This window comes from Microcaecilia unicolor, chromosome 4 (assembly GCF_901765095.1).
Source record: "Microcaecilia unicolor chromosome 4, aMicUni1.1, whole genome shotgun sequence".
NCBI lineage: Eukaryota > Metazoa > Chordata > Amphibia > Gymnophiona > Siphonopidae > Microcaecilia > Microcaecilia unicolor.
Window position 1 is genome coordinate 58752012 of NC_044034.1, and position 13479 is coordinate 58765490.

At 47.7% G+C, this 13479-nt stretch overlaps 1 protein-coding gene across 1 annotated transcript in view; it reads left to right on the forward strand.

Annotated features, from left to right (window-relative positions):
• Positions 1-13479, forward strand: part of ACAT1 (acetyl-CoA acetyltransferase 1) — an 82607-nt gene that overhangs the window by 62663 nt on the left and 6465 nt on the right. Inside the window, exons 10-11 of the mRNA XM_030200263.1 lie at positions 9358-9422; positions 13249-13406. Coding sequence (XP_030056123.1) covers positions 9358-9422; positions 13249-13406 — 223 coding nt within the window. The remainder of the gene's footprint in view (positions 1-9357; positions 9423-13248; positions 13407-13479) is intronic.

The following is a 13479-nucleotide window of genomic DNA, read 5'->3' on the forward strand; positions in this document are numbered from 1 at the left end:
CCCTCAGCCGCCTTTTCTCCAAGCTGAAGAGCCCTAGCCACTTTAGCCTTTCCACATAGGGAAGTTGTCCTATCCTCTTTATCATTTTCGTCGCCCTTCTCTGCACCTTTTCTAATTCCACTATATCTTTTTTTCAGATACGGCGACCAGAATTGAACACAGTATTTGAGGTGCGGTCGCACCATGGAGCGATATAAAGGCATTATAACATCCTCATTTTTGTTTTCCATTCCTTTCCTAATAATACCTAACATTCTATTTGCTTTGTTAGCCGCAGCAGCACACTGAGCCGAAGGTTTCAATAACAGCATAAGTTGCTGAACAGCAGTTCCTCTCTCACTATGGTTGTGCAGGGTCTGCCATCTTGAGTGAAGCTGCTCCATATATACTTTATGATCAGGTTAAAGGTCATAGATCACATTAAAAAAAAAGTATTCCTTATTTCTCCGAGGACAAGCAGGCTGATTGTTCTCACGACTGGGTGACGTCCGCGGCAGCCCCCACCAACCGGAAGAAGCTTCGCGGGCGGTCCGCACGCAGGGCACGCCCACCGCGCATGCGCGGCCGTCTTCCCGCCCGTGCGTGACCGTTCCCGCCAGTCTTTTCTTTTCCGCGCCTGAGGAGAGTCGTGCCGTCGCCGCTCTCCCTTCGCAGCCCCGGAAAGACCGTCGCGTTTACGCGATTTTGTTTAGTTTTGTTTAGTTTTTTGTTACCGCGTGCCCCAGTTTCGTTTCTTTAAAAAAAAAAAAAAAAAAAAGGGCACGCGCTCCCTTTTCCCTCGTTTCTAGCGAGGGCGTCGCGTTGCGGCCTTGTGGCCGCGCGATCGATTTATTTTTTCGAGGTGTGATTTCCGCCACCATCGACGACTTTAACTTCGCCAACGCAATTTTTCCATCGATGTCCTCGAAGGTCCCGAGTGGATTTAAGAAGTGTGGTCGGTGCGGCCGGCCGATCTCGCAGACCGACACCCACGCTTGGTGCCTCCAGTGCCTCAGGCCGGAGCACAATATCAAGTCGTGTTCCCTGTGTCTCGGTCTCCGGAAACGGACTCAGGTTGCGAGGCAAGTTCTGCGGGACCGTCTTTTTAGAACTTGCGCCGGCCCCTCGACTTCGACGGCATCGGTATCGACGCCCGGTCCTTCGGTACCGGTATCGATGCCCGAAAAATCGGCATCGATGGCATCGACCCCAGGAGAACAGGTCCCGTCGGCCCGCCGGTCCTCCGGTGAGGGTAGAGGTGAGAGACCGCGTGGGCAGTCGGCCCCGGTCACTCCTTCAGCCCGTGGCCCTCGGGACCGAACCCTGTCTGACCCGGTTCCTCGGGACCGAGGGGGATCGACCTCCTCCTCCTCCATACCACCCGGCGCCGGTGACGGGCACCGTAAGAAGGCAAAGAAGCGCCGTCACCGGTCGCCCTCGACGCATCCGGCTCTCGGTACCGGAGAGGAGTCGACGCCGAAGCGTCCGCGTTGAGAGGAGAGGTCCCCCTCGGTGGTGGAGGTACCGCCACGTCAGGGTCCCAGCACTTCGGTGCAGTCTCCTGGACCCAAGCAGCTTCCGGCACCGATGCCTTTACCGGCCCCCACGTCTTTCCCGACAGCGGGCCTGGACGAGTGCCTCCGAGCCATCCTTCCGGGGATCCTGGAAGGGCTGATGCGCCAGGCTGTGCCGGCGCCGGGGATCCTGGAAGGGCTGATGCGCCAGGCTGTGCCGCGCCGATGACTGTGGCGCCGGCGAGCTCTAGCCCGGTGTCGAGGTTGTTGACGCCGCCGCCGCTTGCGGCGCCGGTCTCGATCGCCACGCAGGTGGAGTCCCCGTCGACGTCGATGGAGGGAGCTTCGTCCCCGCCGGCGCGGGAGTCCACCGCTCGACGACACCGAGGCCCTGGTGCCTCGACGTCGAGCCGGGCCCGGTTCCGGACTCAGCTACATGAGCTCATGTCCGATACCGAGGAAGAGGCCTCGTGGGGGGAAGAGGAGGACCCCAGATATTTCTCCTCAGAGGAGTCTGCGGGTCTCCCCTCGGACCCCATGCCTTCACCAGAGAGAAAGCTCTCGCCCCCTGAGAGTCTCTCTTTTGCCTCCTTTGTGCGGGATATGTCTATTTGCATTCCCTTTCCCGTGGTCTCTGTGGATGAGCCGAGGGCTGAGATGCTCGAGGTCCTCGACTATCCATCACCACCTAGAGAGTCCACCACGGTACCGCTGCACAATGTCCTCAAGGAGACACTGCTTCGGAACTGGATGCGACCATTAACTAATCCCACCATTCCCAAGAAAGCAGAGTCCCAGTACAGGATCCACTCGGACCCAGAGTTAATGCGGCCACAATTGCCCCATGACTCGGCGGTCGTGGATTCTGCTCTCAAGAGGGCACGGAGTTCGAGGGATACCGCCTCGGCGCTCCCGGGGCGTGAGTCTCACACTCTGGACTCGTTTGGGAGGAAGGCCTACCAATCCTCCATGCTCGTGACCCGCATCCAGTCATACCAGCTCTATACGAGCATCCACATGCGGAACAATGTGAAGCAACTGGCGGACCTGGTCGATAAGCTCCCGCCGGAGCAGTCCAGGCCTTATCAGGAGGTGGTCAGGCAGCTGAAGGCGTGCAGAAAGTTCCTGTCCAGGGGTATCTATGACACCTGTGACGTGGCATCTCGTGCTGCGGCCCAAGGTATAGTGATGCGCAGGCTCTCATGGCTGCGTGCCTCTGACCTGGACAACCGCACCCAGCAGAGACTGGCCGACGTCCCTTGCCGGGGGGATAACATTTTTGGTGAGAAGGTCGAGCAGCTGGTGGACCAACTGCATCAGCGGGAAACCGCCCTCGACAAGCTCTCCCACCGGGCGCCTTCAGCATCCACCTCAGCAGGTGGACGTTTTTCCCGGGCCCGGCAGGCTGCGCCCTATTCCTTTGCAAGGCGTAGGTACACCCAGCCGGCCCGAAGGCCTCGCCAGGCACAGGGACAGCCCCAGCGCGCTCGTTCTCGTCAACAGCGTGCGCCTAAGCAGCTCCCTGCACCTCCACAGCAAAAGCCGGGGACGGGCTTTTGACTGGATCCATGGGAACATAGCCGCCCTCAAAGTGTCCGTACTGGACGATCTGCCGGTCGGAGGGAGGTTAAAATTTTTTCACCAAAGGTGGCCTCTCATAACCTTCGACCAGTGGGTTCTCCAAATAGTGCGGTGCGGATACACCCTGAATTTGGCCTCCCTGCCACCAAATTGTCCTCCGGGAGCTCAATCCTTCAGCTCCCATCACAAGCAGGTACTTGCAGAGGAACTCTCCGCCCTTCTCAGCGCCAATGCGGTCGAGCCCGTACCACCCGGGCAGGAAGGGCAGGGATTCTATTCCAGGTACTTCCTTGTGGAAAAGAAAACAGGGGGGATGCGTCCCATCCTAGACCTGAGAGGCCTGAACAAATTCCTGGTCAAAGAAAAGTTCAGGATGCTTTCCTTGGGCACCCTTCTGCCAATGATTCAGAAAAACGATTGGCTATGTTCCCTGGATTTAAAGGATGCATACACTCACATCCCGATACTGCCAGCTCACAGACAGTATCTCAGATTCCGCCTGGGCGCACGGCACTTTCAGTATTGTGTGCTGCCCTTTGGGCTCGCCTCTGCCCCACGAGTGTTCACAAAGTGCCTCGTGGTGGTGGCGGCGTATCTACGCAAGCTGGGAGTGCACGTGTTCCCATATCTCGACGACTGGCTGGTCAAGAACACCTCGGAGGCGGGAGCCTTCCGGTCCATGCGGTGCACTACTCAACTCCTGGAGCTGCTGGGGTTTGTGATAAATTACCCAAAGTCCCATCTCCAGCCAACCCAGTCTCTGGAATTCATAGGAGCTCTGCTGAATACCCAGACTGCTCAGGCCTTCCTTCCCGAAGTGAGGGCCAACAACCTCTTGTCCCTGGCTTCGCAGACCAGAGCGTCTCAGCAGGTCACAGCTCGGCAGATGTTGAGACTTCTGGGTCATATGGCCTCCACAGTCCATGTGACTCCCATGGCTCGTCTTCACATGAGATCTGCTCAATGGACCCTAGCTTCCCAGTGGGTTCAAGCCACCGGGAATCTAGAAGATGTCATCCGCCTCTCCACCAGTTGCCGCACTTCACTGCTCTGGTGGACCATCCGGACCAATTTGACCCTGGGACGTCCATTCCAAATTCCGCAGCCCACGAAAGTGCTGATGACGGATGCATCTCGCCTGGGGTGGGGAGCTCATGTCGATGGGCTTCACACCCAGGGTCTGTGGTCCCTCCAGGAAAAGGATCTGCAGATCAACCTCCTGGAGCTCCGAGCGATCTGGAACGCACTGAAGGCTTTCAGAGATCGGCTGTCCTACCAAATTATTCAAATTCGGACAGACAATCAGGTTGCAATGTATTACACCAACAAGCAGGGGGGCACCGGATCTCGCCCCTTGTGTCAGGAAGCCGTCGGCATGTGGCGGTGGGCTTGCCAGTTCGGCATGCTCCTCCAAGCCACATACCTGGCAGGTGTAAACAACAGTCTGGCCGACAGACTGAGCAGAGTCATGCAACCGCACGAGTGGTCGCTCCATTCCAGAGTGGTACGCAAGATCTTCCGAGAGTGGGGCACCCCCTCGGTGGACCTTTTCGCCTCTCAGACGAACCACAAGCTGCCTCTGTTCTGTTCCAGACTACAGGCCCACGGCAGACTGGCGTCGGATGCCTTTCTCCTCCATTGGGGGACCGGCCTCCTGTATGCTTATCCTCCCTTACCTTTGGTGGGGAAGACCTTACTGAAGCTCAAGCAAGACCACGGCACCATGATTCTGATAGCGCCCTTTTGGCCCCATCAGATCTGGTTCCCTCTTCTTCTGGAGTTGTCCTCAGAAGAACCGTGGAGATTGGAGTGTTTTCCGACTCTCATTTCGCAGAACGACGGAGCGTTGCTGCACCCCAACCTTCAGTCCCTGGCTCTCACGGCCTGGATGTTGAGGGCGTAGACTTCACTGCGTTGGGTCTGTCTGAGGGTGTCTCCCGTGTCTTGCTTGCCTCTAGGAAGGATTCCACTAAAAAGAGTTACTTTTTCAAGTGGAGGAGGTTTGTCATTTGGTGTGAGAGCAGGGCCCTAGAACCTCGTTCTTGCCCTGCACAGAACCTGCTTGAATACCTTCTGCACTTATCGGAGTCTGGCCTCAAGACCAACTCAGTAAGGAATCACCTTAGTGCGATTAGTGCTTACCATTATCGTGTGGAAGGTAAAGCCATCTCTGGAGAGCCTTTAGTCGTTCGATTCATGAGAGGCTTGCTTTTGTCAAAGCCCCCTATCAAGCCTCCTGCAGTGTCATGGGATCTCAACGTCGTCCTCACCCAGCTGATGAGACCTCCTTTTGAGCCACTGAATACCTGCCATCTGAAGTACTTGACCTGGAAGGTCATTTTCTTGGTGGCAGTTACTTCAGCTCGTAGGGTCAGTGAGCTTCAAGCCCTGGTGGCTCATGCTCCATATACCAAATTTCATCACAACAGAGTAGTGCTCCGCACCCACCCAAAGTTCCTGCCGAAGGTGGTGTCGGAGTTCCATCTTAACCAGTCAATTGTCTTGCCAACATTCTTTCCCAGGCCGCATACCCGCCCTGCTGAACGTCAGTTGCACACATTGGACTGCAAGAGAGCATTGGCCTTCTACTTGGAGCGGACACAGCCCACAGACAGTCCGCCCAATTGTTTGTTTCTTTCGACCCTAACAGGCTAGGGGTCGCTGTCGGGAAACGCACCATCTCCAATTGGCTAGCAGATTGCATTTCCTTCACTTACGCCCAGGCTGGGCTGGCTCTTGAGGGTCATGTCACGGCTCATAGTGTTAGAGCCATGGCAGCGTCAGTGGCCCACTTGAAGTCAGCCACTATTGAAGAGATTTGCAAGGCTGCGACGTGGTCATCTGTCCACACATTCACATCACATTACTGCCTCCAGCAGGATACCCGACGCGACAGTCGGTTCGGGCAGTCGGTGCTGCAGAATCTGTTTGGGGTGTAAATCCAACTCCACCCTCCAGGACCCGAATTTATTCTGGTCAGGCTGCACTCTGTTAGTTGTTCTTCGTAGGTCAATTTCTGTTATACCCTCGCCGTTGCGAGGTTCAATTGACCTGGGTTCTTGTTTTGAGTGAGCCTGAGAGCTAGGGATACCCCAGTCGTGAGAACAAGCAGCCTGCTTGTCCTCGGAGAAAGTGAATGATACATACCTGTAGCAGGTGTTCTCCGAGGACAGCAGGCTGATTGTTCTCACCTACCCTCCCTCCTCCCCTTTGGAGTTGCGTTTTCATGTTGTTTCTTGCTTGTCATTCAACTGGCGGGAACGGTCACGCACGGGCGGGAAGACGGCCGCGCATGCGCGGTGGGCGTGCCCTGCGTGCGGACCGCCCGCGAAGCTTCTTCCGGTTGGCGGGGGCTGCCGCGGACGTCACCCAGTCGTGAGAACAATCAGCCTGCTGTCCTCGGAGAACACCTGCTACAGGTATGTATCATTCACTTTTTTTTCACAAAATGAAGGCAGATTCTTTAAGATCTTACTGTGCCTTGCTATAAAAACAAGTTCTTGTAAAAAAAAAAAAAAAAATGCTACTCAATTCGTAAAAATGGTGTCAATAAAAATAGCAAGAATCTCAAAACCAAAGGTTTATTCCAATAGATCTTGTAATGCCCAGAGTGGAGGAGTAGCCTAGTGGTTAGTGCAGTGGACTTTGATCCTGGGGAACTGAATTTGATTCCCACTGCAGCTCCTTGTGACTCTGGGCAAGTCACTTAACCCTCCATTGCCCCTGGTACAAAATAAGTGCCTGAATATATGTAAACCGCTTTGAATGCAGTTGCAAAAACCTCAGAAAGGCGGTATATGAAGTCCCATTTCCCTTTCCTTTTCTAATTTTCCATAAAAAACACTGCTTAATTCATTTAAAAGCTACATTTGAAGACCAAAAAAATGACATCATCAAAAATGGCCCGAATTTCAAAACCGTTGTTATATTGCAATGGATCTTCTACTGCCCGTCTCAAATCACTAAATTCCAAGCGAAAATGCTGCATAAAACATACTAAAAATCATAAAAAACTATAAAAACGCTATGCGTTCAACAGCCATCTAGGATGCATTTCAATGACGAAAATAACACTCAGTCATACAAGAATTTCTGCCTTAACTTTAATGATGAGTTGGAAATAATAACAATGGCAGTCAAACTATTGAAATCAAATGTACGTTACACTGTTCAACATTTTTGTGATAAATTTAACAAATTTTGTAAATATCCTTTGCACTGTTTTTTTTTCTTTTGGCTTGACAGTTTGCTACTGTTTCTTTCTCTCTTTATTCTTTCCAACTTCTATTGGTTTGGAAAGAATTGTACAAAAAAGATTGAAAATGTCTGGGGACCAAATAAGTCTCTGAAAATGGAATGGAATGGGATGAAACTTTGCATGAAGGGAAAACTAGTAAAGAGACTCAAGTTTGAAAATGGGCCTTATCCAGATTGGGGGTTTCAGAGATGTAAGTCCACCAAAAATACTGACCCAGTGCCTTGCTATGGGAGAAGTTCCAGCTTCTATAGCAGACAGTAAGTAATGGAATGGAATTAAACTTCACATCTGGGAAAATGGTAAAAAGACACAATGAGTTAAAAAAAAAAAAAAAGGCAAAATCAGACTAGGGGTCCAGAGAAATGAGCCCCCTCAAAATAAGGCCCAGTGCATTCCTGTGAGAAAAGGATTTACAGCTTCTATAGCATAGAAACTTGGGGTGAAATGTAGCAGTTACAGATCAAGATGAGGCAGCTTAAAAGATGCGATTTCCTACTCTTCCAGACCCCCAAACTACCCACCAGACAAAACCTACCCCCCCCCCCCCCCCACACACATCTGGCACACCAACCTGTAGACTGCCCTATCTCTAAATACCTACTCCCTTGCAAACTGCCGTACTGCCAGATCTACCTCACATCCAAAAACTTCCACCCCCTAAAACTATCTTCTGTAAATTGCCACACCAGAAAAAAGATTACCCCAACTGCCCCACCACCCTGTAAAACAGCTTCATATCCAAACAATAATCCTCTATAAACTACCCCACACCCCCAAAAAACTACCCTATCTGCAGCTGACACGCTTCAGCCTACCTCCCACAAGTTGTCTTACCCCAAAACTTGTCCTCCTACAGCTATTCCTACATGGTCCAAACTTGGCACCCCACAAGTGCCCCCCTAGCTCTCTTCCCCACAAACGCAACAGATTCCCAGCACATACAGAACAGAGATTTACACATATACATATTAAGACCCCCACAAATGCACATACAAGGAATGTTAGTATTTCACTATCCCTTTACTGCTATTTTCTTTGTTATTAATTCTACTCTGAAAACTACTTCAAGAATAGGTTTTCATATTGATTGCTATATGCATTGCCAAGTAACATCTGGGGCTGCGAGCAGGGCCAGATTAAGCTACTGGCAAACGTTGCACAGACTTTGTGCCCACATGTTTTGGGGGGTCCTATGATATGTGCTAAGGACTCAGGAGGTTAGGTGCCAACTGTTTCCTTTTTTTCAGAAGTCAGCAGAATTTAACATTAATGTCCAAAAGGTTGAATGATAAGTAATATGTGTAGACAAGTTTGAGTATTAAACCTCTATCTGCTATTCTCTATCTCTCTCCCCTCTCCCCCCCCCCCCCCCACCCCAGGAGGGAGCCTGCCCTGCTTGCTTCCAGGTTAACTAACAGCAGAGATTGTTGGTAGTATGAAGGCAGTGGAGGCACAGGACTGGAAAGCAGCTCTAGTAACAGGAAGAGAAGAGGTGACCTGGAAAAAGTACCCCCCCCCCCCCCAAGCACATACCAAGACACACAGAAATGTACACACGCCCACCCAACTACCCCCAACCTATGCACATATGCATTTAATATCAGAGGGTTGGAAAGAATTCCATGAGTCATGCTCTGCATGCTTTCTCCCCTTGCTGAGTTCCAGTTCAGTTAGAAACAGTCTCTGTTGTGGAATGGTGTCTAAGCCATCATTGGCAGCCACATGAGCTTTTTCCTCTCCCTTTCCAGCCTAGCCCAGTTATTGCAGTGGTAGTGTACAGACTATGAACTGCATCTCCTTTTGAAACCTGAATAAAGAGGACTTTAATTCTGACTAATAGATGTCACTGTTGGGTAATGACTGGGGTTTCCTGCTAACAGAGGCTGTGAATGCCACATCTGTAGAGTCCTAGGAGCAAACGATACTGCCACCAACCCACTAGTCTGGCTCAAACTGTACTATAAAATTGTCTTTTTCTAAAGGAAAATTAAATTTCAATCCAGCAATCTGCTTCTTGTCCTGCAGCATTTGCAGATGCTGCTGTTGATCCCATTGATTTTCCCGTTGCACCTGCTTATGCCATACCTAAGGTAAGGACACAGATCAAAAGCTATGTATTAACTTCTACTCCAGTAATTGGTGGTGGGTCATATATGCAGTTGGATGACTTTTTTATAAAAACAGGTCTAGCTCAAAATGACTTAGTTTTAGTCCTGGACAGTTTTGTTTTGTTCCATTGTGGTTGAAAAACGTCATAGTCTTAGGAACGCCCAAATCCTGTCCTTAACATGCCTCTGACATGCCCTCTTGAGATTTGGATGCATTGCAGACAAACAGTATAGAAAAACATCTAAAAAATAGGTTTCAAAAATACCGATTTGGACGTTTTTGTGAGAAAACATCCAAATGCTACTTTATGCCACTTTATAGACATTTTTCTCTTTGAAAATGAGCCCTATAGCACACTATGTAACTTTGTAAGTCTATATGTGCTTTGAAAATGTGCCTCGTAATGTCTTAACTTTCTGATGAAAACTAAGCAAGTTTCTCTGCCAAGGGAGGTGGAGGGGCAGTAGATCCCTTTTTAGTTAGTTGGGAGATCAGAGAGTAAGTAGGACTAACTGAATTTATATAAATTTGAATGAGCCGATCCTAATAGAAGCTGCATGCAGTTTTTAAATGAGTGATGTAGATATTTTTATTGAGACTGAAAAAGCATCAAGGTTTCTGAGGTTCTATATTTCTTCCAACAACATGAGATATCACATCACTGAGCTGAACATTATTTTATTTATTTAAAACATTAATAAACCACTTAATAACTAAGTGGTTTACAAAAAACATACATAATTTCCTACATAGAGAAAACATGTTTTCTATAAAAAAAATCACAATGCCAGTCCATAATATATCAAAGAGCATAATGTTCCATAAACTCAGTAAAATGCATTCACAAATAACTATGCTTTTAGACATCTCTTAAATTTCATCACATTGCTGCAGAGCCGCAAGTGTCCCTTAAGAGCGTACCATAAATATGTACCTGCAACTGTGAAGGAAGAGATTCTGGTTTCCACATAACGTGTCAGCATCACTGGATCTAAGGACAGTCACATCATACTTTCTGATCTCAAAGGCCTTTTTGGATGATAAACTGAGGACTTGTTGAAAATACACAGGGCCAACAGCATAAACAGTTTGATGCACCAAAACCAACACTTTATATTGAATACACTGCAAGATTAGTAACCAGTACAAATCCTTAAGAACCGGTAAAATAAGTGAACATTTTGATACACCAACAATGGCTAGCTGAGGTATTCTGTACGACTTGCAATGCCCTGAGATGGCAAACCAAGATACAGGGCATTGCAATAATCTAACAGAGACAATATCAAACTTTGCACAACAATTCTAAAAACATATAAAGATTTACAAGGTCTTAATCTATGCAAAAGATGCAACTGAAAAACAACTCATCTGTACTATCTTAGAGACTTGCTGAACACCTAATAGACAATCATTTCAGAATAGTGCAAGAAATCTCTCAAAATTAAGAGTGACTCTACTGGTAATTTTCTTTGAGCTTTTTGAACAAGCTGTTTTGCCCTCTTGACAAAGGCATTAAGTTGCTGAAATACTAGGGTTGGGGATTTGAGTTGTTGTCAGCTGGCTTTCTTTGAAGAATTCAGCATAAGTTTTCAGAATTTCTTGTTTTTTTTTATATATTTTCTTGTACATTCAGTATTTTTCACTTGATTTTGAGAGATAGATTACACCATTCTGAAATAATTGAGGTATATACTCCTTGGAACAAGACACTTTCGAAAGTCAAGATCAAAGCATGTCCCAAGATTCGTTGAAGATAAGCTAAGAATGCCCTCCAAAAGACTTTTATCTTTGGACGTCCCAAAGGCCATGGATGAGTTGGTTTTCCTGTTCCCCACATTTCGGACATACTGGCGACATTGCACAACCAGCTTAATAAGCTCGCCATTGTGAAAAGTAGGTTCGATGGATCATCTGATATTGACATTCTTGTAAATCTGCTTGATGTACCAATTGTGGTATAGAGGCAAACAAGGATACCTGTACCACCAGTCGTAAGGGTCTACCCAATTCTCTGGTCCAAGCATCCAAGTGAGGTGTAAGTCAATCCAGGTAAGTGGTGCCATAAGAGTTTCTAAAACTATGAGACCAATATTTGACCAATTGCATCCCCTCACAAAAATTCCCAAATTTGCAACAGAAAAGCGATTGCAAACTTGTTGCCTGTAAGATGTGAATGTAACTAACCAGCTGCATATAGGCAAAGTGATCTCTCAGTGTGAATGAAAATCGCCGTCTCAGCTCTTCAAAAACAAAAAGGGTTCCATCTTCCCTAAAAAGTGTTCCAAAAGTTCTAGACCCAAACCTCGCCACTGCCGAAATACTGCATTATCAAGACCAAGTGGAAATTGCACATTTCCTGTCAATGAGAGTAATAGGCTACTATGCGGATTCTGTCCCCAGGCCAAAAGTAGCTCACGCCACATGTGCTACAAGGGGCACAACACCCGAGGAGGAAGTGTCAAACTCCTTGCATGTAGTAATGCTATAGTGCACCATGGCTTAAAATATTTCCATTCCATAGCAATGTCTGTATATTTAACCAGTTTAAGTACCCGGTCTTGCAAATGTCTTAACAAGCAAGCTTGATTGTAGAGTTTTATGTCTGGCATATCTAAACCACCCTGCTTCCACCCTCCCCACAAATAGTGCCAGCATAACTTGGGTTTTTTACTAGCCCAACAAAATGCGCTGACCAACTTTTGTAGTGATTTAATATATCAACTTAATAAGCGCAAAGGTATCGTTTCTAACACATAAAGCCACCATGGAAAAATGACCATATGGTAGAGTTGAATTCTACCCATTAATGACAATGGTAGGTGGTTCCATAAAGCTAACTGTATACTAGTATCCCATAGCAATTTATCCATGTTCAAGCAATATATGTGAGCAAGATCCATGGATATGCACACTCCCAAATAATGAAAGGAACCCACTGCCCACCGAAGTGGAAAAGACGCTCCCTACAATACCCTCAAGTCCTTAGGGCTTGCCAAAACTTCTGATTTTTCCAAATTTAACTTAAAATCAGTATATTCTCGAAAACTATCTAGGAGAGTAGACAAAGATTGATGAGGTTCTTGAAGCTAGACTAACAAATCATCTGCAAAGGCCACAATGTTGAACTGGCTCTCCCCCAGTTGTAATACCATTATCTCTGGATTATCCTGTATTTCCCAAATTAGTGGGTCTAGGGTGAGGACAAATAATGGAGATAAAGGTCAACCGTGCCTTGTTCCTCTCTGAACCTCAAATGACTCAGATAAAATATTGTTAACCTACACTCAACCTGAGGCTGACTATATAATATCTGAATCGCCTGTGCAAACCATTCCTGTATCCCATATCAACGTAGGACATCCCAGAGGAATTCCCATACCACCCTATCAAACACTTTCTCTGCGTCAAAACTAATTAGAGATAAAGGGATCCCTCCAGACTGGATTTTTTTTTAAACAAATGTGCTAGAAACATTTCCCCATTATCATTTTAGGAACGTGGGGAACTAATTATTCTAATAAGTTAACTCCAGGTAAGAAGAGTTTATTTCAACTTTCAACTTGCACTATTGTTAATTTAATTTTTAGCTTGGTATTTCAGCATCAGGAGACAGTTTAAAAATTGTTTTTCTAGTGGGTAATCCCTGCATGAAGTAGTGTGCTACAAAATGTTAAGTAGGTTAATCTGAGTTTTAGTTCTGATGGTAGATGCGCACTGGGAGTTCTAATGGTAGATGCGCACTGGGAAATGGAACGGTGAGTTGGAATGGACTGTTCTCATTGTCATGATTTTCGTTGTGTGTAGGTTCTTGCTGATGCAGGTCTGAAAAAGGAAGATATAGCTATGTGGGAAATAAATGAAGCCTTTAGTGTTGTTGTTCTAGCTAACATCAAAATGTTGGAGCTTGATCCTGAGAAAGTAAACATACATGGAGGAGCAGTATCCTTGGGACATCCAATAGGGTAGGTACACGTTTGTCTTATTCACTTAAGGAAATATGATCCTATGCATATTTGGGAATTTTCAGCATTGTGC